The 25,238-nt window shown below is 39.4% G+C and overlaps 1 protein-coding gene across 2 annotated transcripts; it reads left to right on the forward strand.

The window, feature by feature from the left end:
• Positions 1 to 25,161, forward strand: ANXA11 (annexin A11). 2 transcript variants are annotated; one of them, XM_051617540.1, is made up of 15 exons: positions 1 to 136; positions 12,148 to 12,208; positions 12,937 to 13,061; positions 14,420 to 14,797; positions 15,323 to 15,410; positions 15,796 to 15,890; positions 16,335 to 16,448; positions 17,552 to 17,642; positions 17,766 to 17,845; positions 17,966 to 18,022; positions 18,682 to 18,775; positions 19,525 to 19,620; positions 22,145 to 22,203; positions 22,804 to 22,926; positions 24,434 to 25,161. In XM_051617540.1, the coding sequence occupies exons 2-15, from the start codon at positions 12,157 to 12,159 to the stop codon at positions 24,491 to 24,493; spliced, it is 1,512 nt and encodes a 503-aa protein (XP_051473500.1). In that variant the 5' UTR covers positions 1 to 136; positions 12,148 to 12,156; the 3' UTR covers positions 24,494 to 25,161. The 2 variants fall into 2 exon arrangements, with proteins under 2 accessions (XP_051473500.1, XP_051473499.1); XM_051617539.1 differs by lacking the exon at positions 1 to 136 and adding an exon at positions 3,733 to 3,772.
• Positions 25,162 to 25,238: the final 77 nt, after the last annotated feature.

Raw genomic sequence — 25,238 nt, forward strand, 5'->3', positions numbered from 1 at the left:
CCCGCCCCGGCTCTCCCGAGGCCGGCGGCGGGGCGGGCGGAAGGAAGGAGCAGCGTCTGCGGCGGCTCCTCCTCCTGCCACCGCCTCGCAGGGTGACCGAGCTGTCAGGAGGGGCGGCGGCTCCCGAGGACCAGCGGTAGGAGCGAGCCCCGGGACGGGCCTGGGGGAGAGGGGCGAGGGCCGCCCTGTTCCGGGGGGCTTTGGGACGGGTCGGTGTCCTCCGGGTGCCGGGGAACCGGGTGTCCGCCCCGGCAGGTCCTCGGGGTGGCAGGCACCAGGACTGGGGCTGGTGCCGGGGAACATCGTGTCCCGCGGCAGCTCCGCACTTCGTAGAAAGCTGCTCTTGTTTCTTAGGCAAATGAGGTGGTTTCAGAGGAAATTTGCTCTTGCAAAGCTTAAGATGGTAGTCTTGTCAGAGCCGTTACACAACGCCTTTTATTGCCAAACATCCCTTTCTACCAACTGCTTGTAATGTTTTTTAAATTTTATATATATATTTTTTTTTTTTTTTTAACTTGTGCTACATGTACTTAAAGTGTTTTAAAATCGAAAGTTTTTAAACTCTTGCTATACCTTGGCCACATGTAAGGCAGAAAACGGCATAAACCCCTCAGTTTCCAGAAAACAGAGTTCCTGTATGCAGCCTGTTTCTGGAGGGAGAGGCTGAGCAGTGGGAAGTATCTTCTTGGGAAAGTTTTTCCTTGTTTATCAGATAAGTAGTACTTCCTGCAAACTCCTTCCTGATACGGAGGAGCACTTGTAGAAGTTAGCTTTGGAAGGGAGGGACAGAAGTATGGAAAACACCTCAGCCAAAAATGGGGACAGATGCATTGGGGCAGAAAGACTAAGGTGAAGGTGTGGAGAGAAAACAGGCTGACAAGAGGGAAAAGTGCTGGTGAAATGTCTTTTGATGAAGGAGCTGGTTAGGTTTAAATGCATGTAAAAGCCTGGCTGCTGTAGGAGGTGGCAGGGTTGTTCCCTGACAGCCCTCCAGCACAGAGTTCTCTGCTGAGTGGGTCAGTGCTGCACTGGGGCGCCTGCGGTAACACCAGAAACGGTGACACCAGCGCTAGTGTCTGGCTGCTATCAAGCTCGAGTGCAGAAGAGCTTTCCGAAGCTATTTGTAATAATTTCCTGTTTTTAGACATGCTGTAAGAGTCATGCGGACCACTCTCCTCCCACTGATGCAGCAGATAGCTTGTACCGGGCATTGCTTTCAGTTTTGCCTGTAGCCTGGCCCCCACCACATTTCTGCTGAATTTTTTCTTCCTGAAAGTGACTCTGTAGCTACTCGTGTGACTTCCTTCACCCTGCCTCTGAAGCAACATATATAAAACAGTGTACCATATATAATAAAGAATCAGCAAGGGTTTTTAAGGACCTAATGATTTTATGTTTATGTCAGCAATGATATTTACATACTTTTCTCTTGCCTGACATATGAGGTTAGAAACCAAAACCTCTGAATCTGGAGTACAGTTTCTGGAGTAGTCATTCATATACTACGTCACTTCTTTAGCTTGTTCTCTTGTATTGGAATTGTCAGAGTGGAAACTTGTGAAATGTCAAAAGTCACTAAAAGATAAAAAGCAAGTACAGTAGGACGGAGATATCTATGTAGTCAATACTGTGTATCAAAGAAAAAAAAAAGTAAACACTGTGGTAGTAGATAATGACTTAAAAAACATAATCTTAGCAACTACAGAAAGTCAAGCCGAGAAGTCTATCTGGTTTGAAGGCTGCAGGAGATGCTGTTTCCTAGACCTCTAGGAAGTTTTAGATTAACATCCATGGGATCTGTTCAATAACATAACCAGAGCTAAGGTAGAGCCTATCTTAATTCTGTGGTAGTGATCTAGGGATAATAAAAAGCGGAGTTAAAGCAGAGATGTAATAAAAAAGACCAGGGTGTTTAATGGCGGCTACAGAAATAGCAGGGCTTTTAAGCAAATCAAAGTTTCATTTATTTTTAGCCAAGGCTCTGTGTAATTGCAGTTAAAGGCTTACCTTGAGTTCTCAAGTATGCAACAAAGTAACAGCACAATGTAATTTGTCATGTTTGTTTCATACATTTATATCTGCTACTTTGAAGCATATGTTTCTTAATAGATATACTTTGAATTGTATTATGTAAACTGTTGGAATTGAGGACGGGACTTGTTTTTGTTTTGAGTTGCTTTTGAAGAAAGTAGCAAAAGGCTGCCTGTTTATGCCCCTGTGAGCAACACTTTCATCGATTTGAAACTTGTGTTGTTGTCGTGTGCAGAAGCTGAAGTGGTTCCTTTGCTTTTGCTGTTGCCAATTTACTTGAAAGCAGGTGTGTGTAAATACTAAATTTCCTCCAGGCAGTTCCCCAAGCTGGGAAGAATGTAATGCAGTACTGCAAGTGGTAGATTATTAAACCAAAGGGTGTGGTAAGTATTCAGAGTATATTACCTCTATTGTTGTTCCATGTTTATTCCAGATTTTATCAAACCTCACTACAAAATCTTGATAGAAAATTACATCCTGGCTGGGGCAAGCCTGGAGGCACTTGCAGGTCGGAGTGGGTACTTGATTATGTCCTTTCAGGAGAAATTTTATTATGTGCTTCTGATGACCCCAACAAATCCTGCCTATGCTTAGCAGCTGTTTTTTTGTGTGTATGTGTGAAATTGTATCCATACTACTCAGCTGTCACAGATGTTGAGAGTGGACTGGTGGTAATCATTAGATTGTAGAAACTTTAAGTGGAATAGGCTTTGTGGTGTTGTTTTTTGTTTTCTTTGTTTGTTTTGCTTTTAAGAACAAAGACAACCCCCCATAGTCCCACTACCTGGCTGTTCACTGTACAGCCCAGAGCATCTCTGTGCTGTCTGATTGGTAGCAATAATCTTTTCTAAGGTATGCAAGTAAGTGGAAAGAAGTCCTGAGACATTGCTTCCTTTTTTTCTTATGCATTGTCTGTTTGAGAGAGAAGATACTGCCTTAGTTGTTAATCGGGTAAGTTAAAAGGTTGGGTTTTTTTAATTGCCACGAAGCATGATTGGGGTTTTCTTTGAGGGTCCTAAGCCACATTCCCAAAGACCTTTTGCTTCAATAGGAAAGTATGTTAGCTTTCTATACGTTGGCCTAAAAAGTTACTCTAAATTAGGTGCTTAAGTTGCCTAAAGCAGACAGTGTCAATGTGCCTTTTATTATTGGTATAGCGAGCAACTTAAGTTTGGAAAACTATACTCATTCTGTAAACATTGCACCTATCTATAGTCTAAATAACTGGTTATTGGTTGCACTTGGCAGTGTTTTGAAAATACTCAGTTTTCCATTACCTAGAAGAATAAGTGTATTTTACAAATGTTAGGATTTTGGGGGGGAACCTTTCTTTTTCAGTAATAAGCTTTAAATGTCTAAAGTTTGCTGATCCCACATGCAGACTAGATTTGAAGGTCATAGTTTTGCTTTCCTTTAACTTTGCTTGTTTCTGGTTGTTGTGAAATTCCTGGTGCTCTGGTTTACTTAACTAAATTGGTTCTGTAAAGATTTAATTAACCAGCTGAAAATTAGTATAAAGTCAGGAATGAACAAAGCATGTCCATTTGCTCACTGATAAGGAATAACCTTGCTAGTGTTGCTGGACAGCTGTGTGTGTAATCTCTTCAGGGTCAGAAAGCATGAAAGCCAGCACCTTTAAGAGAAAGTTAACATATTTTCAGACTCGTATTTGCAACCTGTTTTTCAGCTGGAGAGTCCCAAGGCCTGGTGCAGAGTACAGAGATGGTGTGCATAGCATAAAGTATGTCCATACATTTTTAACTGCTGTCCCCGCAGGTCCTGTCAGTGAGCCTTTCTTTGTGCAGTTGTCGCTGTGGCAGCTCGGTGTTGCTTCGCTGCTTCTGCAGCCCTAACAGTGAAATTCAGGAAGTACTGGCAACGTTGTTCCTGTTGCCTCGCAGGGCTGGGGAATGCTGAAGCCTTCCTCTTTCCTAGCAGGGCCACTTCCCAGCTCTGCACTTCAGGCTCCACCACAACCTAATTACAAATTGGTGGTGTAAAATGAACAAATAGGTGTTTTCCTAGTAATTGTTTTAGAGTGCTGAACACGACACTACTGCTTTAGTTCTGTAGGATTTTTAGTATCCTTCATGAGATGGAGTAGTGAGTCTCTACTCTGACTTGTACTGATGATGCAAAAATTTGTTTTTGCATGGTAGACCTTAAAATAGATTAGTATAAATCCCCAAGGTGCTAGTCAGTTGACAACATGATTCAGACTATTTATAGCATGACTAGTTTTGCAACAAATTATATGACAAATCATGAGTTTGAAATAGAGCAACTTCATTCTATTATTTCTTTAAGCATTTCATAAACCTATTCTGGTGTTATTTCTTGCTTGTTGTGTTGTTAGATAAGTGTCTTTATCTGTGTTGTTGTATATCTATTAATTCTCTGTATTGTAAATATTCCAAAGAGAACACTACAAGAATGTACAACAAAAGGAGACACTTGGATAAGGGCAGAGCAAGAAGCCAAAGCGAAACTGACCTCCTGGAATTACCTCATGTTTTTGATGCACATACATCTCAATAGCCCATGCAGCTCAGTTCAGTTCTTTGGAATTTGTTGACTTGAGCATATAGAGAGATGGATATGTAAACACAAAGAGGTCTGTGATCTTCCCAGGAAATTCACTAATGCTGCATGAAACCATATGCTGGAAGAATATATGTTTAGCTGCATAAACAGGATCTTGGCAATGATGAAGTGCTACCACTGACGGGTAATGTTATGCTGCCTTTTCCCCTCTCCCCCACTGTCTGCTGTTTGGACTCCCAAGACAAAGGTCCATAAAACCAAGCACAGAAGTATGTTTTTTTTTCTGTTCAGCCACTTGCTGTCTGTGTGGTTCAGTGCTGATGAGCAGCATTACACAGCCATCCCTGGCCAGTGCCAGCTCTGCTGGCACCTAGGAGGTGATGTTAGCCTACTTGCCCATTTAAAATGGACCCTCTGTGAAGGATGTGGGTCTTCAGTTGTCGAGGAGGTACAGCAGTGGGAGGAGAGTATGCTCAAGCAGCAACCAGCCTCTCTCATCATAAAGGGCCTGGTTAATGGAGCTTTTGGTCCCTGATTGCTCCTGTGGCACAAGAGATGCTGTTTATTGTTACTAGGTGTTGAAAGAAATTTTTCCTGAAGCGGCTGAGTTGCCTGTTATATCAGAATTATCCTTTGCAGGCTTCTGAGGTCTTAGTTGAATGTGGTGTCATTTTTGTTTTGCTGTCTCACTAGCCAATAAAAGCTAACAACAGAAGGTACTAGTTATAGATCAGAGTGAGTCATCTGGGAAATTGCTTGTGGGCTAGGTGATCCTAGAGCTACCTTCTAACTGAAATTATTCTATGAAATACCAAACTTGTACTAGTGCAGGACCATCAAAGCAATTGTTTAACTATTCAGGAGGATCTTACTTTGGTCATATGTTTTTTCACATTTCTTGCATGAAGTGTTTCTAACACTGTTTAAACAACTCTTCAAGAAGTTTTTAACAGCAATAAAATATTTGAAGCAGGCTAATATATGTAATTTAAATTAGGAGCAGTGGGTTTAAGGTTTAACTTCTCATTGCTAGAGATCTGAGAATTGCAGTGTGAATATTTGCATTTTTGTCTAGAATTCATGACACAGTCACCTCATTAGCATCCCCTGCAATAGTACAACTGTAATATCCTGGTTTTTGCTTCTGTCACAGAAAACTACCAGCTTTAGGGATGTTATTATTTAACATTTATACATCTGGGTTGCAGCTTGTGAGTCTATCTTAACATTCAGCTGCTCTTAGTTGGACAAAGCGCCTCTCTTCTACTCCTTTGTTCACTGTAGCTTGTCAGTGCTACCTTTCTGATACTTTCCCCCTTGCCAAGTGTGGTAAAAAAATGCTATACTACCTTCAAATAAATTATTTATGTATTAATAATAGTGGTGTTATTGAATTAGAAGGATCACAAAAAAGGGCAGTGTTCCTGGCTCATAATTACTAGAAAGCAGTTGGCAGTGACAGTTTTAAAAAACTCATTTTTTTTAATTTGTGTTTTGCCATCTATTCAGAGTTGTGTCTCTGTTGGTTTTTTTTTTAGTTTGTTTTTTAAAGGAATAATATTTTGTTAGGAAATAGGTGATAAGCTAGTACATTTAAATAAGCATTTTGGATGAAGAGGGAAAAGGCTCCTAAAGGCAAACTGTGAGTGATAAGTTCTGTGTAAAAGAGGCTTCCTGAGTTTTGGCTGACATGATCTCGGCTACAATAAGCCTTGTTGGAAAAGGAATCCATTCTACTACATTAGGGGATTTTTGTAGTGAAAGGAAGGCTAGACAGGGAGTCACAGACACAGAAGACTTAATGGAAAACCGAATCACAGGGCTTTTTATGTCAGGATGAGTAATATTACTTCTAGTACAGAAGAGAACAACTTCCATGCTGTCGTGTTCAAGTCAAAGATAAATTTTGCTCAGGCTGGTAAAATACCAGTTAGCTAGTATGTTGCTGACTGTGGCTCATCCTTGTCTTGCAGTAGCATGGAAGTGGATGTCCTAGCTCACCTGAGATTAGAATCCAAAGTATATTTTCAGATGACAAACTCTGTTCTGCTAGTTTCATAATGAGGGATCAGTCTTGGAGCAGGTTCTGTAATTTATGGCTTTAGGCAGCCTTTTATACTACATCCTGGTAATTAACCTGAAGGAGGAGTAAAGGCCAAGGGTTTAACTTTCCTCAGTGTTCCCTGGGAAAGGGACATAATTAAACAAATTATTTTGAACAAGTATAGGTCATGGTCTTTTCATCCTTTTTTGCCCTCACTTTATTGGACCTTGGCCTGAACAGCAGTCACTAAATAAATTCCAGGAATGGGCATGAATGCAGTTGCTAGCTTATTTCTGTTTCACCTTGAAACACAAGTTTTCTGGCAGCCTTAAAGTGTTGTTCTTCATGCACGTCACTTATGTAATTTGCATTTTTGTTTTTAAAATCTCCAGTTGTGGTGCTTTTCTGCTGTGCTGTGGCTTAGAGGAGCACCACAAGATTTTCCAGATTGCAGTTGAAAGTATATCACAGATTCAATCTTATGAACAGGTCTGTTCCCTCTTAGCTTTGCCAGAGGAGCAAGAAAATGCTCAAGAATCTGAGCAGTTCATGGCTTGCACTGTGAAGCAAGTTAGCAGTGTCCACTGCAGGAGTAAAACTTCAGGTATTTATGTAGAGTTTTGAGGTGGACTTCCAGGGTGAACACGAACAGTATTAGTTCTGTATTTTCTTCAAGGCACTCCCAGTTTCCGTGTGTGGTTTTGTTATTTGGATTTTTTTCCTCATCTTATGCACTTCTTTTATGAGCAAACACAGACCTTGCTGTTCCTGTATCCTCCCACACAGTATTTGTATAGCAGGGTGGACTTTGACATCTTATGTTCTGTGGCCTACGTCACTACTTTATTGTCAGCAGGCAACTGTCACTCATAAGTTAAAATTTTAGTAAGGTGTTGTAGAGGTAGCAGAAGAGATTGGAGAAGGTGTATTTGGAAGATGAAGTGGAGACAGCTCTGGGAATGATGGGGAAGGTTAGCTTCAAGGGGTAGATATTTGCTAAGTTAGAGAAATGGCCAACAGAGACTCAAGTTCAGAAAAGGTGGTGATCAGGGAAGTTGCTGAATGTGAGAAGTTGTGTGTTTGTGGATCTAGTTTGCCTGGAATCCAACCAGTATGGGAAAAATTCCCCCTGGAAAATCCTGTATAAATGCAGTGTTTGAAAGAAGCAAGTGAAACATTTTTCTATGTATGGTAACGTTTTATTCAGATTGCTAATGAAGTTGGCCATTATTTCTCAACCTCAGCTTTAATTGCCAAAAAGATCTTTTAATTTCTTTTTCAATTTGAAAGGAATGTTCTACATAGGATTAAAAGCAAGCAAACAACCCCACTATGTAAAGCACCTATCCATTTGCTCCCCATCTTCCAGCACAAAATGTTCCTCCCCAAGCTTTTTTCCCTTAAGATACATTTTCAGTAAAGCTTTATAGGGTTTTTTTGAGTTTTCTTTTCCTGTCATTATTGTATTTACACGTGAAGCTAAAGTAAAACATATACATAAAAATTAATTATGGTTGCACATGGAGAGGAAGAAAAAATAATTTAAATGCTGTAATAATTTGTACATAAAAATTGTCCACTTTGACTAATAAGTATTGTGCATACTAAGGATCTGGGTTGTGGGGTTATTTTGTTTGCTTTTTGAATGATCTGAGTAATAATTGTTTATTTTGTGTTTTAGTATAATGGCCATATTTTATTAGGTAAAGCCAATTACTGGTATAGCAAGGCTCTGAAGTGCCAGACTGTTTTCCCTTGATTTTCTTTCCAGTTTTATTTGTTGCTGGCCCCTCTCCCCTCCTATGCACCCATCCCTGCCTGGAGGCAGCAGTGGGGCCAGGGCTTGGCAGCTTCCTCCAGCAATCCAGCATGCCTGTGTGCAGGCTGGTAGGAGCATGGCCAAGTGCCAGAAGGGAGGAACCTGCTTGCCCTTTTTCCAGCAGAGAAGGAGAATGTGTTCTGCTTTCAGTTCTCTTCAGAAATGTTGATTTTTTGCTTTTTGGTCTCATGAGCTTGAGATTTTAAAAGTCCTTGTATGGGTAGCAGCAGGCATTGCCTCTAGCAGTTGTTTTTCCTTTGGGGTAGCAGTATCTTGTAAGTGCTGATTGGATGGGTTTTATAATCTGAATCTGCATCTACTTCATTAACGTGTTTGGCTTTATCATGTTCTGTAAAGTTTCAGTGAAGTGCAGTGGCTTTTGTTTGTGCTGGATTACTGTCTCTCTAGAGCACTGAGAAAGGCCCCATGCAGCTGCTGCCATACCCTTATGCTCTTTGTGAGTATTTAGCATCAGTGAAAAGTCAGAAGTAAAAACTCATTATTTTGCTGAACTCCGGGGATGACCATCAGAGACTTTTCCCCAAAATTTAGCTTAGCATTATGGTATGGGCTTATGGTATTAGGGCTTAGCATTATGGTATGGGCTAATATTAATCGTCTGGGCTTCAACAAGGCCAAGTACCAGGTCCTGCACTTGGTCCACAACAACCCCAGGCAATGCTCCAGGCTTGGGGAAGTGTGGCTGGAAAGTGTCTGGCAGAAAAGCACCTGGGGGTTCTAATTGACAAGCGGCTGAATATGAGCCAGCAGTGTGCCCAGCTGGGCAAGAGAGCCAATGGTATCCTGGCTTGTATTAGAAGTAGTGTGACCAGCAGAAGCAGCGAGGTGGTTGTCCCCCTGTACTCAGCACTGTTTTGAGCACCTCAATTCAAGAGAGATCTCGAGGTGCTGGAGCAAGTACAGAGGAGGGCAACAGAGCTGGTGAAGGGCCTAGAGAATAAATCTTATGAAGAGCACTTGAAGGAGCTGGGAATGTTTAGTTTGAGACAGAGGAGGCTGAGGGGAAACCTCATCAGTCTCTACAACTACCTGAAAGGTCACTGTAGAGAGCTTGGTGCTGGTCTCTTTTCACAGGTAACTAGACACAGAACAAGAGAGAATGGCTTCAAGCTGCAGCAGAGTAGGTTTAGAGTGGACATTAGGAATTTTTTTTTTTCACAGAAAGAGGGGTTAGACCCTGGAATAGGCTGCCCAGGGAGGTGGTTGAGTCACCATCCCTGGATGTGTTGAAGGGTCGTTTGAATGTGGTGTTGGTGGATATGGTTTAGGGCAGAACTTTGTAGAGTAGGGATGATGGTTGGACTCAGTGATCCCAAGGGTCTTTTCCAACCTGAATAGTTCTGTGATTCTATGATTAAAAGGGAAAACAGATAGGACCCAAATATTAATGCAGGATATGCACTAGGCACACCCAGAAATTGAGTTTGTTCTCTCTGCTGACTGCCCTGTGTACAGTTTGCACTCCCTTTGTATATTGCTCAGTAATTGTCTTGTATGCCACATTTGGTGCTGAAGGTCTTTTACACTGTATTTGCATATGGAATGAAAAATTACATAAAGCTTAGTCATTGAGAGAGAAGTGCTTGTATAATCAAAAGCTTGTTGTCTTTTCAGCTGTAGCAGCCAATCTGATAAAGGAAGCTATGTCTTACAGCAGGCTCTCTTTAGGAGAGTGACTGTTTTGTAGGTGGTGATGTTATTTTGAGCTTTCAAAAACCATTCAGGAACCTGTTTGAACATTTAGGTTTTTCTTTACATTGCCCTGTAAAATGACATTTGCCCCGTGTGGAAGTGGTAAAATAAATGCTTTCGAGAGCCTTTATATTTAAGTTATTTTAAAACTCCTGGAGAGCACTGCAGGGAAAGATCTCATTTGAAACCAAGGCCAAAGGGAACGCAGGAAAAACATTTACCATGTTATGAGGAGTATCTTATAAGCGTCTGATATGATGGAGAAATTTCTGTGGGCCTTTACCCTTCAGATATAATCTGGTTATGAACGGTGACATGTTAGCTGATCTGTTCTTACAATTAAATAAGCAAAGTTGGGCTGTGATGGTTGTGGGTGACTTTAACTTTCCTGGACCTTTTTTAAGATTTAAATATGGCCATTTGTGATTGATGGTTTACTAATTTAAATCCTGATTCTGTCAAATGTCAGCAAGTTTTCCAGCTGTGGGTCCTGCTTGGCTTCTTCAAGTGTGGAGCTGGGTGTATTGTTAAGTCCATTACACCCAGGGAAGAGGAAAGGGAGGTAATAGTGAGGTCATTGTTATACCTGGGTCTTGACCCCACCTCACACTTGTTTGTGGGGGGTGGAGAATGAGCAATGGAAAGGCAGTACTTAAATTTGCATGCACAGGAAAAAAAAAAATAAATCCAGTTAAAGACATCTCTTACAGGTTTATTGGTAAAGAGGCTTTTTGAAATGCTGAGGAACTGTGTTCTCTTGTTTGTTGAGTCTGTTAGGCTCTTAAATACTGGAGCAGGAGTAAGGTAGAGTTAGAACTTTGTCTGCTCTCTTTGTTGCATTTTCTGTTTGTTCATTTCTCTCCCTTTTAGATTTAAATGCATATATTCAGCATGAAGTCCAAACAATTTTAAATAAGTTAAAGATTTCCTAATTGTATCTTCCTTTTTTTTTAAGAAGTTTTTCCATTCCACTGTTGCTATGCAGAGAGCCTTGCAAACCCAAAAGGGAAGTTAACATGATTATGCAAAATGAAAACAATCCCACTAAAGCAGCTTCTCCACCCCCCAAACCCAACCCAAAACTCCACAGCTGAAATCCAAAACACAGCAAAACGAGCCAGATGCAAAAGTCAGTGTTTGAGGATAAAGAAAGGAAGGGGATAGTGTTTGCACAGCAGTTCAAAAATAGACTGGTAATTGTCACTAAAAATAACCTTGAAAAAGTTAAGAGTGATTGTGGATGGTTTCTTTTTCTGGAACAAGCTCCCTGAGTTACTTGTACCATTATTCCTGATAGTTGCTTGTTGTAAAATAAGGGTTTCTGTATTCTAGAATGTAATTTTTGTTTTGTCCTTCATTTAGTTGTCCTTCCTTTTCAACCTTCACTTCTGGTTTGGGCAGCTAATGACTTGGTGCACTTCTGTGCTGTCAGAGGAACTATCAGCTTTGAGAGATCCAGTTTGTTCTAGTGATCTTATCCTTTCAGTAAACCCTGCATATTTCATGGCAATGCTGTAGGCATGAATTGCCTCTCTGCTGCTGCTTACTCTGACCTTGCACTTTTGCAGACGTTTGCATCTAAATGCCTTCTAACACATCTCATACGATTACTCATTCGAAGGCATGGCTTGTTTGTCAGATGATTTTCTACTTGTGATTAGTAAAACTGTTCTGTGCAGGTCGCAAACTTAATAAAGCAATAAAGTGAGCATTTTCAAGTAATACATCCTTAACAACATAATAGACAAAGTGAGCAGTAAGTAGTAACAGGAATTAATGAGAAAAATAGTCTGACGAGTGACTATAACTGCTTAAATATCTGACCATGTTTATTGGTTTAGCAAAAGGCAATGGGAAGAGGTTTTGCAGGGAAAAGGCTACGCGACTTGTGCAGTTCATGTCCAAAGTGTGGCCACTGTAAATGTGCTGTCTGTTCATTTTATGTGGTGTAATTAGTGAAGCATTACAGAAAATAACTGTCACACATACTTTTCAGATCTTTGCAATGAATTATCCTGGCTATCCCCCACCAGGTGGATATCCACCGGCAGCCCCAGGTAAGTTGTTTAAATAAAGTAAACATTAAATGGCAGTGGTGGTCCTTTCTGGAGTGGAAGGATGGCATGGACAAAAGAACAAGACTTCAGAGGGTTTCTTGACTCACCAAAGCTTTCTGTGCTCTCTTGTTAAGTCCAGTTTTATCTCGGCTGGGGATTCTGATTTATATATTGTGGGTGCTGTACCAGGTGTAACATTGTACAGTGAAAGGCCAAACTAGGCTGGGAAGATAAATCCTATTTCTCAGCAGAGTATTCTGGCTTAGCTAGCCTGCTGTGTGGACAAGACTGTACTGCTGTGTGCAGCCAAGTTTTGTTACTTGTGTATCTGTGAGTGTACTGTGCTGAATGCTCTGTAGACATCTCTCAAATTAGCAGCCTGAAAGGATCAATAATATCTTCCTCCTGAAATACCCAGACAACTTTGTAGTTTATGATAAACTATTATCTAGTCAAAATATAGTGGTTACAGTATTAACTTGTGATTGCTGACCTTCAAATATGTGTAGAGTTGTTTTAAATGAGAATGTATAGATTCTTTGATAATTAATGTGATTAGAAATATGAAGTGAGGCTTCTCTTTATATCATAATTGCACTGATACCAGTTTATTTTCCTTCTACCAAACTGCTAGTCTTGAACAGACATTACATTAGACATGTAAGTAGTAAGGAATAAGTTAAAATAGGTGTAGTTTCTTGTTTCAGCACAGCTGTGTTTTATTTCAGGTAGCAGTCCTTGGGGTGGTGCTGTCTATCCACCTTCAAATCCACCTTCAAATCCACCTCCAATTGGTCTGGACAACGTGGCTGGCTATGCCAATCAGTTCAATCCTAGCCAGATGGCTGGAATGGTGCGTTTGCTTTTGTTTAATGTGTTTTACTCTGAGTTCCTTAAGAGCAAAGATGTGTTTCTGGAATCGCCACTGAGAAGTTTATAACTTGATTTCTGTGCCTTTATGTCTAGTCTGTTTAGGTGTTGAGCATTCAATATAATCTATTGAAGAAAATGCTTACTGCAAACTATTCCTTATTTTAGGAAAGTAGATGACTAATGTTGATTTAAGAGCCTAAGTTCAAGTGTCCTGGACATTAAAGTAATATAACTTGGCTTTTGCTGTGTAGAAGAATAGAGGAGCAGACTAGAAACACTGAGTATCCATTGTTAATATATGCACATTAACAAACACAGTCCAGATTTTGTCCATTATATGGATTTTGGCGACTTTGAATAAGGGACAAGACTGTGTGGTTTGAGATATTGATGACTTGTCCCTGAAAAGAATATTGGCTCAACTGTCTTTTATAAGCCCTGATGTTTAACAGATGAAAGTTAAACAGGTTGATTGAAGAAAATGTGACTTTTTCCTGCCTGGCGTAGAAGTGAATGACATTTCTGACAACTTAGTCTTCAGAAATCTGTTTCACTGCATAATGAATGCAGAGTTTGTAGGGAGACATTTGCATTAAATATGCCTTTCCGAGGCAACAATTAAATTAAGTGATTTGACAGCCAGCAGTCAAAATGTACCACAAGTTGTCTAGCGTGCACACAGCAATATCCTCAGCACCTTCTGAGACATTGCAGTATTCAAGTGTCAGTTCTTCTGGTTTCTCTGTAAAAGAGGGTCTGAGCGTGTGACATGGGAAGATGTTATTGCATGTGGAGCACAGTATCTTTGTGGCAGTTTCTGCAGATGGCTTTCCAAATGGGGTCCAGAACTCTTGCTAGTTGAAACTATTAATGCACCTAGTGCATCATAAAACAGCCAGAGGTTGCCCGTAGTTAATTCCCTGCACTCAGATGATGCTGTGGTCACAAAGGCAACCATGGACAGAAAAGGGATAAGCATAGTTTTGTGTTGGTGGAATGAATTGGCAGAATTTTTTAGAATAAGAGGTGTGTGGCTATTGGCACTCTTTGATGTGAGAGGTGTGTAATGATGGATGCAGCAGCAAGTGTGTGTCTTGGTTCTGCTTCTTGATGTATGCCAGCTGATTATTCCAATAAAGCAAGAGTCAACTGAATAAATACATGGGGTTTTTTTCTGTCTTACTAGCTAGTAAGATAGATTATTGCAAAGTTCTTCTGCAGATACAGAACTGCTTATTTGTGTTGGTGAGGAGGGAGGTGGTATTGTGTTAAGCATATTATTGAAACTCAGCTTTTTGTACACCTTCCTGTCTCTTGCTTTATTGGCTGTCATTGCAGGCATCCAACCTGGCAGGGACCTTTGGAGGGACAAATGTACCACAAGGCATGTATCCATCAACACCTGGGGGCTATGCTCCAATCCCTCCAGGTGGCTTTGGGCAACCTCCATCAGGACAACAGCCCTCTTATGGAGGGTATCTTCCACCTGGAGGAAATCCACCATCAGGAATGCCAGCTTACCCAGGATACCCAGGTGCCCCTGTGCCAGGCCAGCCCACAACACTGCCTGGTCAGCAGCCTATGGGCTATGGAGGACAACCACCAGCAACTTTCCCAGGACAGCAACCCATGCCAAGTTTTCCACCAGGCCCAGCTGTGAATCCATCTGTGCCCTCTTACCCAGGGGCAACAGGGCCTGCAGTCTCTCCCATAACAGTAAGAGCATTTGATGCTTTTATTTTGAGATATGATCATGTATGTGTTCCTCTAAATTTTCTTTGTGTGTATAAGTGTAAACTGAGCCTACGATTGAAAGCAAAGTCAAGAAAATAGTTTTAACTAAAGAGAGAGATGGATCCTTTCCAAATGCAAGCAGTATAGGCGCATATGACTGGAAACAAATGCTGTTTTACTACATTATCCCAGAAGAAAGATTTGATGTGAATTCAAATTTAATTATATTGCTTTTCCTAACTTAACATGTTGGCAGTTGTGTATATGGTTTCATCAGACCTCAACTAATTGAACAGCAGATTTAATATCAGTGAACCTTATTGACCTTGCATTTTCTCATAATTTGGTTATAGAAATGAACAAATTGTTTAAGGTGGGTTTTTTTTTAGTTTTCTGTTAGTTTTCTAATAAAAAAGAAAATTGGTAACTGTGGTCATCCTTCCTAAGTAGTAAAACTGTCTTTTACTGATGACCACTGATACACAACTCAACTTGGTCTCATTTTAGCATGGAAACCGAGGCACAATCACCGATGCACCAGGATTTGACCCCCTGAAGGATGCAGAAGTCTTGAGGAAGGCCATGAAGGGATTTGGTGAGCAGCGTGTGGATTTACACTGAAGTTAAAAGTAGAGTTGCAGCTTTGATTCAGCACTACCTTTCTCCACTGTGACATCTGTACTGAGTGGGCTAGTTCACATGTAGTTGTCCTTAGTTATCAGAAGAATTACTGGAAGTGCATATAGGCATGAACAACACAATAAGTTCGGTTTTGGGGAGTTTTTTTGTATTCTTACTGTCCCTGTGACTGGAAGTAGTGCTTTCAGTTCTGTGGTCGTATATAAGAGGAGATACCATAGGTTAATTAAGGATATGCACGTCACTTGGTTGGGTTTAGAAGAGATATGATCAAATGGAAAGGGAAGGCTGAGTCCTCCCTGGCAGGCATGCTCATCTGTGCTCTTGGTGTGCTCAAACAGGAACTGATGAGCAGGCGATTATCGATTGTCTTGGAAGTCGTTCAAACAAGCAACGGCAGCAGATCCTCCTGTCCTTCAAAACAGCTTATGGAAAGGTATATACATGAGAAGAGAAGGAAGAAGAGAGAGAGCCTACATTCCTTCACTGGAAGTCAAAAGACAGTGTTTGGAAAAAAAAAAAAAAAAGATGCAAAGTTGCTTAAGGGGAAGATGGTACACAGGTCATAGCCTGGTCAGCGTTCTTCTTTAACCCACTCCTGGTTTCTTTATGCTGTGTTTCACATGAAACATATAAAGCAGTTTCTCTGCAAAATGGGTACTTGGACTCTGGTCTGTGCAGTGAATTTAATTGGACCTTAATTACCTAGATACACATGTTACATTATGCTGGTTTTAGTGTTGTTCAGTGGAATAGCTTTACTTAAAGTACGTTTATTGATGCTTGCTCATAAGAGTTCTAATTAAATTCCACAATTTTGGTGCTTTCATTTGTCAGTTTTGGTCTTTATGCATTTTTCCTTGTTTTCACTTCTGATTAGGATTTGATCAAGGATCTCAAGTCTGAGCTGTCGGGTAACTTTGAGAGGACAATCTTAGCAATGATGAAGACACCTGTCATGTTTGATGCTTATGAAATCAAGGAAGCTATAAAGGTTTGTGCAGGAGCTACAAATGTATAAGATAGAGCAAACACTTGAGCTGTTAAATTTTTTTATAGTTATTTAAAAGCTTGAATTTGTATTCCCTCCATTCCATCCAGATATTCACGCCACTGATTTGTACCCCATTTCTTGGAGGTGTATGATAGTAAAACTGAGAAATGTTATTCCCGTAGGTTGAAGACTATTGAATAGGTTTGTGTTGTAACAAGAATATATTAATAAACAAATACACGCAAAAAGTCAGAAACTGAGTTATAGAAGTGTCTGCAGTTCATTTATTACATAGTCCTGAGTAAACCACTGAGGTGGCTCTCTCCTAAGCCAGCCACTGCATGGGGCACCTTTGTTGCTGGGTTTTTACTTTGAGCTGTGATGGAACTGATTATAAAGCAGATCAACTTAGTTTCCACTGACTTTATGCTCAGTGCTTGAGAACAGTCCAGAAAACTAGGTTTATGAAGATTTTGGGCAGGCATTTTATCTTTTCCCACATCTCAAAAATATTTTTTCCTAGCCTATGTTGAACCTTTTCTAAAATGTATTGCCTACTTTCTCTTTAAAGCAATCAGACTATTTTATAAACATTTAGATTTTAAAAATAAAAACAGGTCAAACCTTTGCATTTCAAGGCAGTGCTTAAATGAAGGTGAAAGAAATGTTTCCATTTCTGAGTCAGTATGTATATTTACATGCTGTTTGTCTGCAATTTTAGAGTAGCTAGTAGGATGGAATAATATTAGCTATATTGTAATTGGAACTGCTATCTATTAATTGGTGAAAGTGACCTGTAAGAATTAACAAATTTGTATTTAATGGTAGAAAAAAATTGGTTCTTAAAATGCTTGTATTCTGGTGTGAAGGATCTTTTAAAATTCAAGTTCAACTTCATAATTATTTTCTGTTCTATACTTAATATATATGTGTGTCTCAGAAGTGTGTTGTAAGTAGCATTTAGACTTCTTGCTTTGACTTCTATAACATGATAATATTCTGAGTTTTATTTTGTTGTATAATTTTATTACATTTCTTCTATACTAAGTTGTAGAATTAAGATGAGAATCTGAAGTGTGTTTTTTCTGTGTGCTTTGTTTTAGGGCATTGGCACAGATGAAAATTGTCTCATTGAAATCCTAGCTTCTCGCAGCAATGAACATATTCGGGAACTCAGCAGGGTCTATAATGCAGGTTACATTTGTTACAGTTCCTTCAAAATTTTTGTCTTTTTCTTCCTTAATCACTGACCCAACAATATGAATTTATGAAATGAGCAGGTGTGTATGATGATTCACAGCTGTCTCTCTCTTCTAGAATTTAAGAAAACTCTGGAGGAAGCAATAAAAAGTGACACCTCTGGACACTTTCAGAGGCTTTTAATTTCACTTTCTCAGGTACTTGACTGCTGAAATTTTTGATTTGGGGGCTTATGTGTGTGTGGTTTTAAAAATCATCATAATAAAAAAAATTAAAAGGCCTACCAGTAACACTTTTGTATCTTCAAATTCTTTCAGGGAAACAGAGATGAAAGTACAACTGTTGACATGTCTCTTGTACAAAAGGATGTGCAGGTCAGTAGAAACTGTCTGGCTTTTCCAGGTGTTGGGTGACTCCATTGTGCTGCTCATTAAGAGTATTGTCCAAAGAGATTTGAGGTGATATGTGTATGGATTAAATGGTAATCTATTCAATATCTGCATTAGCCTCTGCATGTTTTTTAAGGAACTTTGAATTGCTGCAGGAAATAAGGCACTGGGACATAGTAACTTCTGCTCTGTTACCTCTTTTGTTTGTTCCATTTTACCACATAGAAAAGAAAAAAACCCTGGATCATCTGAGCATGCTTCTGGCATATAAAAAGACATGTAATTAGCTTTCCACATATTGTATTGTAGCTGAAAGACAAGAATGTCCCAGAGCATATGTAGAGGCATAGAAAAAAAAGCTGGATATAAGCTCTATTAGGAAGAACAGTTTTCAGGTGCTTTTTAAATGTTTTTTTCTCTCTTTAGTAATCTAGAGCTCCAGTAAGCTAGGAAAACTCTAAGTATAGCACGTAGGAAGGTTAGAACTAGTTGCTATTTGTTGCTTGCTCCCATTTTCCAGCAGTAAATAAACTAAGAAATAAGTATGAAAGGAGGAGAGACTGTAAGGAAGCAGATATGTAACTCAGCACTTCAGCCTGACTGCTTTTCTGAGTAATCAAGTGTGAATGCCCCTCTGTATTTAGGAGCTCTATGCAGCTGGAGAGAACCGTCTAGGAACCGATGAATCCAAATTCAATGCCATTCTGTGTGCAAGAAGCAGGGCTCACCTCAGAGCAGGTAATGGTGTCCTCTACATAAACAGTAACTTGGTTCTCTTGTATGTGGTGATAAAAATGTGCAACAGCACTCTGTACCTGAATTTCCTTCGTCTGTGAAATGGGTGTAATAATATCTCAATGAAAAGAAGGGTGAATTCTGCTGAGAGAAAAGGTACATAAGCTGCACACTATGGTAATCTTTCTTAAATATCAGACCAGGTAGAGTTCATGCTTGTTCAAATGTTTCTCTGATAAAATAATAGAAAAACTAACATTATTTCGGTTTTGCATGCTTGTGTATGCAAAAGGCACTTGCAATCCTTTCCTTCCCCTTTTACTCCCTAGTGAATTGGTGTCTGTAATGGTGGAAATATTTTAGTAACTACATAGAACTTTTGTGATGTGCTACATTTTGAGGCACTTAAATGGAGAGGAAAGGGATGGGTGTGTGTGTGAGAACACGAATGTTTTCTTGACTTTATTGACACCCAAAGTTTTCCTAGAAGAATTTTCAGTAATTCCCTCACAGTGGTTTCTTGCTCTAACCCTTTAAAAGTAAAGACAGAACTGGACAAGGTAGAAGGATCATGATGACAAATAAATGGACTATATGTTTGATAACATCATATTAGTCTTTGAGACATTAAAACTGGTGTGAATATACTGTAGTGTCAAGTTGAGAAGTGTGACTGAAATGAAGCCATCCAGCATGCACCAGTGCCACTTTTTGTGAGGCTGACTTCTGAACTCTTTCTCTTCTATTAACAGTCTTCAGTGAGTACCAGAGGATGTGCAACCGGGACATTGAAAAAAGCATATGTCGTGAAATGTCTGGAGACCTGGAAAAGGGCATGCTGGCAGTAGGTATGTGCCTTAGCAGGTTAATTCCTGGTGTTCCAATATGAGTGGCAGAGATGGGTTCATCTGTGACTTCAACTAAGGATGTTATTCCTAGTAATAATTCCAGTTTTCTGCTTTTACATTGAGCTTTCTGTGAAGTCACTTATGGTTAGTAAAGCAGGTCAATTAATCTCAAAATGACAGTTGAAGCTTTTGCTTTAAGCAGCTGCAGAATTTAAATTTCACATGTTAAAGCGGGGAGAGAATTACTAACTGCACTTGGCATTGTTTTAAGAAGTGATGAGAACTTACACCAACTGCTAAGTCAGTAAGAATTGAGTATTTGGGGCAGCTTTGGAAATCAAGCAAAATGCAGGCCTTAACCTTCTGATTAGTTACCTCTACCTCTTTTTAGTAGAAAAAAAATCTTTAACTTATTTTTTCCATGTGTTCTGTGGTCACAGCTTTGTTATGCCTTTGCTTTTAAGTGCCTTCAGTACTTCTGAAGAGTCAAGACCCGTACCTCAAGTCTGTTTTTGTCCCTTGAGAGATAGCCATTAGTTTCCATAAAGCTGGAACAAGCTTCAATTTTTTATGCAGGATTTTTAATTGGAATCACAGAATCGTCAGGGTTGGAAGGGACCCCTAGAGATCATATAGTCCAACTTCCCTGCTAAAGGAGGATCACCTAGAGCACATTACTCAGGACTGCATCCAGGCACGTTCTGAGCATCTCCAGAGAAGGGGACTTCACAACCTCTCTGGGCAGCTTGTTCCAGTGCTTTGTTGCCTCACAGTACAGATGTTTTGTTCTAGGTAAAATTTTGGACCTTTGTCTCTCTTGTCTTTTGTCTCTAGTCTTATTAGACTATTTACATCTCGGTTTCTTGTATTACTTATAATTTTTTCACTCTTGTCTTGTGCATATATGAACTATGTAACTATTGTTCTCACTCTACTTGGGCAAGCTGTCACTATAGTGGCATTTTACTGGCCCAAACTAGATCCTGCTCTGTTGGTGTGATACATTTGCAGATTTGCTTTTTTTAGGATTCAGAATTAGTCACCTCAAAAAGCATTGTTACAAAACAAAACTGAAAGAAAATACATATTTCTCAGTGTTTGTAGAAAAAATTAGTCTTAGTCAATAAACTGTACTGTCAGAGTTTGGAAGTCCTTTGACTTTATGGGGCTTTGTAGTCACTTGACAGGTCTCCATGCAGGTACAGATTCAGAACTGGGAGCTGTAGCTTGCAGACAAGTCAACAGCCTTTTGAGTAAGAATGATCATTAGTATTCACTGAATAACTCCTTTATCAAATAGATTTTGTATTGTGTTATGTTTTGTTGTTTTCATATATGTATATACTCTCATATATATCAGTCGCTGATGTTAGCATCATTTGTTCTATGAACATTATTTTCTGGAAAAAAAAAAGGGGTTTCTAATGGAAAATATTTAATTTTGCTTTCTTTAAAGCTTTCTGGATTGTACAACTGGTAACTTAAAATAACATCTTCAAACATCTTAAAGTGCAACTGTGTTGTTTTAGCTAAATACAGTGATAAACGTTTCATTTGTCATTTGTTTTTGAACTCTATGAAATGTATCATTGACAATTGTGTGTGGTGAATTGCTATCTCATTTGCATTTTCTTGTGGAGAAAAGTACTTTTTCCTCTATAGAACGTGTGTTGCCTTGCAAACACGGATTTGGATTTACTCCTTTTGTTCTGTATTGATTTTACGTGATTGCCTTAGATACCGTTTTGTGCTATAAAAATGTGTGGTTGGTTTTCCGTGTAGTTTGCCACAGATTGCATGATTGTTTACTTTAACCAGCATAGGATCTATATATATATATATTTTAGTTCTGAAGAGTGATGGAGGATTCTTTGATTATATGTATTAACCTGGCTGTAATTTGATGTAGATTTTGTTCTTTCAGATTCCTAATGAACACAGCTAATCAAATACAAAGTTCAGTCATTACTAAATAGGCATCTTGAGAATTTTTCAAAAGTCCTGGTATACTTTATGGCTAAAAAAAGCATAACTACCTTTAAAATAAGGGTAAATTTTCTTTCATAGATTGCTTCCCAACTTGTATTAGGGCAGGATGTGTTTTTGTCATACGTTGCAGATGTGTGGCCTAAAAATCCTAAAACTGGGAGAAAGCCAGGAGCACCTGCCTACGTGTTCCTTCAAGCCTTCTGCCCCTTCCCCATAGTGTCTTTTCCCTTTGTAAGCAAGAATCTGGTCATTAGACCTTAAGGATTCATTCTGACTGCTTCGTGCTGGGTGGTTTCTAGCAATAGAAAAGTTGGCTTGGACTTGTCAAGTGTAGTAGATTATTTAAATTTCTTGAAGCTACTGCTTGCAGTAAAAGTCATTTCAGTGGCTGACTGAAGGAGTGGAAGCTGCATTTTATCAAGTGTATGGTTATGTAAAATTAAAGCATGTTACCATCTACATTAAGTTCAAAAAAATGCCTGAGTCCTGGTTGAGGATGAATACCTGATTTCTGTAATACTGTTTCTTTTTGCAGTTAAGTGCCTCAAGAATACGCCGGCCTTTTTTGCAGAGAGACTGCAGAAAGCAATGAAGGTGGGTGCTTGTGACAAGATGCATTTATAGTGTTTTTTGTGGTGGGTTTGGGTTTTTTAAAATGCTTGAACAACACATTGTAATGAACTGTTTCGCTGAAAGTATTACATTCTTCAGTGGTCAGATGACTAAAAAGAGGCAGTCCTTGCTGTGAAAGGCTGGAAAACTCTAAGATCCACTAAATAAAGAGATGCATACAACCATACCTTAAAAGGAGAAAGTCTCCACTTGGTAAAACACAAATCTGCTTATGACTCATTGATATTGATATCTTTTAAGTAGGGAGGTCTAGCTAAAATAAATAAATAGGCCATTAGATTCATCAAACTGTCCTGACATCCTGTTCCTCTGACAATCCCACACCCCTTTTTTTTTTCCTAACTGTTCTTGTGCAGGGAAATTACTTTAGTGTCCCACCAGTAAATTTAATTTAATAAAGCCTGATAGGCCAAATTGTGTTCAAGCTTATTGAAATCAATGGTGTTATGCTAGTAAATGGTTGGCCGTTTGTGGGGTGATGATTATTTTGTTTTTTTAACAGAGCTGTGTCATCCAGCATTTCCACACATTATTAACATATTGTTGTTTTGCTTGTTTCAGGGAGCAGGAACAAAAGACAGAACTCTGATTAGAATCATGGTATCACGCAGTGAGGTGGACCTGCTGGACATACGTGCAGAGTACAAGCGGATGTATGGGAGATCCCTCTACTCAGATATCACTGTAAGACTTGGAGATTTTATCTTCCCTGCCGTGACATCCTGTCTGCTGGTAGAACATGGATCCTTATGCTGAGCAGCTGCAGTTAACTGCACAGGGTGTAGCTGGCTGTGTTTGGTTTGCTGTGTTTCTCAGGAGAGTGGAGGCTGAAGTGCCAGAGAAGAGAGCTCTTGCTTTTGTGTGGGGACTGGATGAGCTAGAGATGAGAAAGAAGTCAACAGACAAGGAAGGGGAGAGAAATTGGTCTGAAGAGGTTTCAGGCACCTGGTTTTAAGTCTGATCTCTGTCCCAGTTGCTGGATGTTTTTGTAGAAACCCTCCAGATGGGTCATAATGGTGATCCTGCCTTGTGTGTGTTGAAGGAGTTTAAAACTCCTAGCACACTTTTAAAAGATTGCTTCCTCTTTCTCTTTAAAGTAAAAGATTTTGGATCTAGACTAAACTTCAAATTCTTTAGCAGTTGATCCATCCTGCTACTGCTATTAACAGCTGTAGCCATGGTCAAGAGCATGCCTGGCCACTGAGAAGGGTAGTAAGAGCTGGAGAGTGAGTGGTGGCACTTTCATTTACTTGTAATGAAGGTGCCAAATCTGTTAAATCCCTATTTTTTCCTTCTGCTGTTGACACTGAGGGGCTGAAGCTGGGTGGTGTTCAGGAAGAATCCTGCAAAGACAGCAAAGGGCAGTGTGTGCCAAAAGGTCTTTATGTGAGTCTTCTGTCAGAAACTATGAATTTTTTCTGCCCATGTGCCACATAGGATCATCTAACAGAATCTTTTTCCAAGTATGTAACTCTGGAGTGATTACGTGCTTCTGCTAGAGTAGTTACGTGTCCTGTAACCACCAATATGTGGTTAAAAAACAGTGAAGAGTTGGCAGAAAAGTCTGTGTCTTTTTTTTTTTCCCCTTTTTTTCTTCTCTTTTGATCTAGCATTAAAATAATTCTGCTGTTCAGAAACAGGCCACACCCATTTACTGGGCTGAACTTATTGAGAATTTGGTTCCAGTATATATGAGGCGTGTGTGTGCACAGTAATGTGCATGTAAAGCCTGTATCTTATTTCTGTAAAAAAATCGCTTGCTAGCCCTGGAAAAATATCCACATTGACTGCAAGGAAAAGGAGTTCTGTATTAATTTTTCCATATTTTCATACCTTTTGCTAGAAGACAATTTCTCAGTGAGCGTTTTTTATAGAACTGTTGTGAGGTGAATAGTTGAACCACTGCACTAAATTCAGTTTGCTAAAGAAATACATTCTCTAGAGACACTTTCAGTTCCAGTTATGGAAGGAGCAGATTTTACCGTGTACTTGTATTAAAGAGATTTCTAAGTAGCTGTCTTTTAAATTATTTTTTAAAAAAATAAGTTAATGTCTCCTTTTTTTTTTTTTTTTTCCCAGCCCTTCCTTTGTCTCATAAGTTGCTAATGTCTGGTTAGGATGCTTATACTATTTCCCCCTTCTATTTCAAAGCACAAGTCTTCAACTTGACTTTTTCTGTGTCTCTTTTCAGGGAGATACTTCAGGAGATTACCGGAAAATCCTACTCAAGTTGTGTGGTGGAAATGACTAAATGAAGCATTGAGCTTTTCTTTAAAAAGCTGCTGGTTATATATTTTTGCTTTAAAGCATCTCTTTTTCTCCCAAGTAAATCTATAATGACCTGTTTCTACTAAAGCATTTATTTTTTTAAAGGTACTATTGCATGTATCTTCCCTTCAGTCAAAAAATAATAGATAATAAATGCAAAAAAAAAAAAAAAAATCAAGCTTATGTGCCATCTGCTTAGGATTCTGTAAAGTAATCTCAGAAATCCATGAGTGACAGGTCATTATTTCTCTTCTGCTTATATTATGCTGATATAAGATGTTTGGTTTATGGAGCAAAAATCACAGTTGATGCTTTAAGGTTTTATTTTTTGTAAACATTGTGCTATTTTAATGCAAGTTTTATATATGTTGTGTGCAGAGTTGTTTTTGTGCTAGCCTGCTACATGATACATGGAGAGTGGCCTTGAGTTTTCATGTCTAGTTAAGGCTGTTTTAAAGAAGTTTTGACAAGTTGTTGTCTTTCCTTGATTGTTTTGAAGGAAAAAGTTTCACATTTCATTTTCACTAGGGTGACTGTCACAAGGCAGTGGTTATGTAAAGATTCTATAGTTCACGTTTTAAGGTTTTGGATTGTGCCTTAAAAATATGTTTGTAAAAAGAAATGATGAAATTAAAGCTGTGTATCTTCTAATTCTTGGTAGACTGTGCTTTTTGGGGTTGATTCACATGTGAGTGATGACTTTCTTTATGTAATTTAGCTTTTTTTCC

The sequence above is a fragment of the Apus apus genome, chromosome 4 (assembly GCF_020740795.1).
Source record: "Apus apus isolate bApuApu2 chromosome 4, bApuApu2.pri.cur, whole genome shotgun sequence".
Taxonomy (NCBI): domain Eukaryota; kingdom Metazoa; phylum Chordata; class Aves; order Apodiformes; family Apodidae; genus Apus; species Apus apus.

Coding starts and splice junctions, on each gene's coding strand:
- ANXA11 (XM_051617540.1), top strand. CDS start 12,157: ATGAATTATCCTGGCTATCCCCCACCAGGTGGATATCCACCGGCAGCC. Junction 12,209..12,936: donor ATATCCACCGGCAGCCCCAG/GTAAGTTGTTTA, acceptor GTTTTATTTCAG/GTAGCAGTCCTTGGGGTGGT. Junction 16,449..17,551: donor AAATCAAGGAAGCTATAAAG/GTTTGTGCAGGA, acceptor GCTTTGTTTTAG/GGCATTGGCACAGATGAAAA.